Source organism: Acanthopagrus latus, chromosome 8 (assembly GCF_904848185.1).
Source record: "Acanthopagrus latus isolate v.2019 chromosome 8, fAcaLat1.1, whole genome shotgun sequence".
Taxonomy (NCBI): domain Eukaryota; kingdom Metazoa; phylum Chordata; class Actinopteri; order Spariformes; family Sparidae; genus Acanthopagrus; species Acanthopagrus latus.
Genome location: NC_051046.1, coordinates 67,501 through 72,500, shown reverse-complemented (window position 1 = coordinate 72,500; position 5,000 = coordinate 67,501). Strand labels below are relative to the sequence as shown.

The following is a 5,000-nucleotide window of genomic DNA, read 5'->3' as shown; positions in this document are numbered from 1 at the left end:
ACAGACATTAAGAGTAACTTTAATAATTATTATGATTCTCTCTGTTGGCCTGTTAGGTCATATAGATGCATCAGAATTAAACTGAGATCATCACCAGCTGACCAATATTTTTCATTGATTTTATATCAGTAGAGCGTGCCACAGTGATCTGAATATTACAACTCCTCCACCAGCTTCAGCTCCAACTCCCTTGATAGAATGATTCCTCTTCTTTTCAGTGCGTCTTCGTTCTGTTACTTCAGTCATTTTAATGCAGTAATTACAAAGTATATTATATCAGTATAGCAAAATGCTGCAAATACAGGCAGCTCAATGAGCTCTGACTCTCTTCCACACCTCAGAGAGGTCTCTGCAGTCAAGTCAGCTATTATACCTCATATACAACTTCCTGTTGGGCCTTTAAAATAAAGCCTTCTGACAAACAGTTAACAGATTATGACTTTTGGACAGTTATTATTATTGTCAAATGCTTGTGGTTAGGTCCATAAAGGAAAATATCTTAAGGTTAAAAGAACTGCTTAAAAATAAACCACGTCTGGCTCTTGATCACGCACTGAAAGTGTACTGAGCAGAGGAATCACAGCGTCAATGTTAGAGGAGTGGAGACTCTGAGCAGGCTGTTGGATCTCAAGAGACTGGATTATTATTAATATTAATATTAACATTGTGAAACATGTGTAACTGATAGTTTGACAATAATCTTAAACAGTGGAGGAAATTGAAGTTATTCATTAATATTGTGGAGTTACTGGTGAATTTGTTTTGACACTTTCTCAAAATGACCATCTTTAATTGAAATAGCGCTACCCTGACAGAGAGAGGAGAACACCGTATTATTATGGTGACTATGTTTGTGGTTTGGAAGAAGACCTGACCAATGTTGACTACTGTTACAGACTTATGTGTAATGTGCCTCAGACGCACAAAGAAGCTGTAACTTCAGTAAATGCTAAAAAATGTGTTAATGCTATGGACGAGGAGATCGAGTCATTAGAGGAGAATGCAACTTTTACCCTGACCACTCTACCTGAGGGCAAAGATGTAGTGGGGGGTAAATGGGTCTATGCAGTGAAAATGAACAGTGATGGAACGGATAAATACGAGGCAAGATATGTTGCCAAAGGGTATAGCCAAAAGAAAGGTGTGCACTATGACGGGACTCTCTCTCCTACGGCCTGCATGACCAGCATTAGGGTGCTTGCACAGAAAGTAGCACAGAACGATCTGATTGTCCACCAGATGGATGTAAAGACTGACTATTTACATGCCCCACTCAAACATGAAATCTACATTGAACAGCCTGAAGGTTATGAAGTTCAATCGAAGGGAAATGATAAACTAGTCTGTAAACTGAAGAAATCTCTGTAAAGACTGAAAAAGTCAGAGTGCAACTGGAACAAAATGTTGCATGACTATTTGTGTGAGATGCAGTTTGTGCAAAACCCGGCTGATCATTGTGTCTATAGCAAAATTACTGACAAAGAAAAAGTACACATAATCATATGGGTAGATGATTTGATTATTGCTGCCAGTGATGATGATATATTGAGATGCGTTAAGGAAATGCTGAAGTCCAAGTTTAGAATGAAAGATCTTGGGAAGCTAACTCATTTTCTGGGCATTGACTTCGAAGTAGTTATTGTGTTAAGATGTCACAATGCAAATATGTACAGAAAATACTGGAAAGGTTTCATATGCTAGACTGTAAACCGAGAGCTACTCCCTGTAAACAAAAACTTGACTACAGTGATGATGCTGAAGAAATGAGTGATCAGTCGGTAGCTTAATTTATCTGGCAACCTGTACAAGGCCAGATTTAAGTTTGTGGTGAGCAAACTGTCTCAGTATTTTGCCAAACCAACTGTTGAACAGTGGACAACTGTCAAGCATGCTTTAAGGTATTTAAAAGGGACCCAAAACAAAGAACTGTTTTAGAAAATACAGAGAAGATAACCTAATACATGCTTACAGTGATGCTAATTGGGCTGCTGATGCCAGTGATCGAAAAAGTATGACAGGGTACTGTGTTAGCTTGAACAGCAGTGGCCCATTGGTCGCATGGAAAAACAAATGACAGCCTACAGTCGCATTATCCGCCTGTGAGGCTGAGTACATGGCATTAGCATGCATATACTTAAAACAGTTGTTAGAATGATTTGATGGTCAGAAGTGCAAGTGTAATGTCTATGAAGACAATCAAGGCGCTATATCCTTGGCCAGCAATCCCGTTCATCGACAACGGTGTAAGCATGTGGATATTAAATACCACTTCATTAGGTCTCTGATAGATGGAGACAAGATCAGCTTGGAGTACTATCCAACAAACGTTATGGTTGCAGATATATTAACCAAGCCTGCTACTAAACTGAAGCTGACAAGGTTCGAAATGTTTTTGTTTGGCACATGAAATGTTTTTTTTTTCTTATGAATTGTACAGTGAGTATTGGAGAATAGAATCCTCCTTAAATTTGAGCAGGTGGGGGTGTTGAGAGATGTGCTCTCATTAGTTTATTGTGCCCCTTTTGAATGAGTTTTGTTTTGTTGTGGCAGCTGTGGCTTTATGTTGATGACGTATGATGTGTGGTCATGTGACCCACCTGTTCTGTTGATTACCTGCAGCTGTACAGAATAAAACCCATGTATACTGTGATTGCGGATATTCACACAAAGAGAGCTAACGTGTGCAGTGTGATGTGTTAAACGCTGTGAAAGAAAACTGTCAACAAAAATGTATCGGTGATTATAGTTACTTCAAGTTGTAGTTAATGAAGCAGACACTAGATTTAATTTAATTACAACTTTATTGCTCCTAAGGTGTTGACAGCGTTCAGTAGTAGGAGTCCATGATGCGTCTCATGCTCATGAACTTCATGTTGCTCATGCCCATGCTCATGAAGCTCCTGTACTCTCCAGGCTTCATGTACATCATCCTGCCTCTGTAGTGTGGCTGCTCGTACATCAGCCAGTGTCCGTCCATTGTCTGACACGACATGCAGTTGGACATGCGGTACCGATCCATGATGTTGTCGCAGTCGTCCATCAGCTCGTGCATGTGGCCTCCAAAGTTCTCCCTCTCATAGATCTTCATCCTGTACGAGCCGCGTTGCTGCAACACACGGCAATCAATAATCAGTAATCAATATAGCTACTCAATGGTTCTCTGCACTAAATCGCCAAAGTATGTGGGCACCAATCTATAATTTTTCAGATTTATCAATGGAGGACAAATCCATCAATGAAACCTATAAAAACATCCCATGATTTCAAACAAATCAATTAAATATTACCTGAACTGCAACTGAAGAAGTGCACTGCTTTCATGTTTATTTCATTGAATTTGAAATGTTGGACAGAAAAATGATCAGCATGAGACATGCCTAAAGGTTTATTAAAGATTAAATGTACTGTCGAGTGTGTAACATATATGGAGTTTTCAAGGTTAGAATTAAAATGTAGCTGAAGCCTGAATATTCAGTCAAAATTTGAAAGTCCATTACTTATGTTGTTTTATTAAAAAAAAACACACTGATCATCCAAGAAAATCTTCAATGTATCAAATCTATAAGTAAATCTGATGATTAATCACAAACTTTTGTTTTCCAATGTTTTCTGTTTCTCGTATTCTTTTATATCAAACTGTTTGACAGTTTTGTGTCTTTGAAGCTGCAGCGATCAACTTCAGAAATCTGTTTTTATGACAAGAAGTTGAAATTCTTTCACTAAAACCTCTGAAGGTTTAACCTTCTGCGAGCGCTGTGACTGACTCAGCCGGGGCTCTGACTGCATCATCTTTGTCAGTGATTTATACAGATATTGAAAGTCTGGTTTTCACTTTTCATTTTACGCTTGATGAATTTATTGTTTTCAGATTTTAAAATAATATTTTCAGTTTTTAGCTTTAGCTAATAAAAGTACCCAACTAGATTTAGTAAAAAAGATCATTATGTTTTGGATTCAAATATGGAGCCATAATAAGATACAGAATTTTGTGATATCGTGATGGAGGAAGCTGCCATACTGTCATGGGACTGTGACGATATCTACCAACACATCGTGTCGCTGTTTGCTAGTAAAGTTCATGGATCTAGCAAGAGAGATCAGTACAAATGCATTTGTCTCCTTGTCACTGTATTGTTCTAATTGAACAGTAGAGTGCGAAAATATACTGCTGAAGTAGACGGACTTGTTCTCATAGGACCTGCCCTACTCTGCCTCTGATTGGTTGGCTTCAGTGATTTTGTTCTCTGTACCTCATTCAAACTTTTAACTGACAAAAGCTACTGTAACGTCACTCTGACCTTTTCAGTCATTCACTGGAATCACTATTCGCTGCTTAGTAACGCTGGGGTTTTTAGAGAAGCAGACAGGCCGGATGAGTACGGCATGACGGCCTAGTGGTCTTTACCGACTACGATCATAATCTGCTGTATCAGCGGCATCTCTAGCTGTTTGTTTTAACAATCCAACTGTGAGAAAAACACAACAACCTATAAACAACCACCGAACTAACAGTCAGGAACATGTCAGTTATGCTGAATTAGATTTTTGTGGCTTTGGTAGTCTGGTGGTCGACAAGAGGGAGGAAGATCAGAGGGAGCCTCAGCTGACTACCTGTTTCTTGCTCCCCCTTGATGCCCTTGTAGTCCTGTAAGCCCAGGGGCGGGAGGGAGGAGGGAGGTACCGCTGCTGGCTGCAATTGTGGCCGCCTACTTTAATTGTACTACTGAGGAAAAGCAGCAGGACCTCAAGTAAAAGGTAGACACTAGTTGTATATTCAAATAATAAAAGCTGTACAGGTCACATTTATCATTAAAGGACATTGTTCAAGTTTTTTTTTCTTTTGGGTTAAGGTTAGGCTATGATATCATACTGTGATTTGAGGGTACTATGAGAATCTTAATATGGCATATGAAGTTTGATAGTTGACCTTCTTAGTTGTTAAGTACTTTATCAATGTAGGACTGCTATGAAACATTACAACTTGGTGTGTTAGAATGCAT

The 5,000-nt window shown here is 39.0% G+C and overlaps 2 protein-coding genes across 2 annotated transcripts in view; one reads left to right on the top strand and one right to left on the bottom strand.

The window, feature by feature from the left end:
• The window catches only part of lamb4 (laminin, beta 4), a 42,291-nt gene that overhangs the window by 4,893 nt on the left and 32,398 nt on the right, over positions 1-5,000 (top strand). The gene's annotated exons all lie outside the window — the stretch shown is intronic.
• Positions 2,828-5,000, bottom strand: part of LOC119024042 (gamma-crystallin M3-like) — a 3,479-nt gene continuing 1,306 nt past the window's right edge. The window contains exon 4 of the mRNA XM_037106430.1: positions 2,828-3,106. Within this exon, the coding sequence (XP_036962325.1) occupies positions 2,828-3,106 (279 nt within the window). The remainder of the gene's footprint in view (positions 3,107-5,000) is intronic.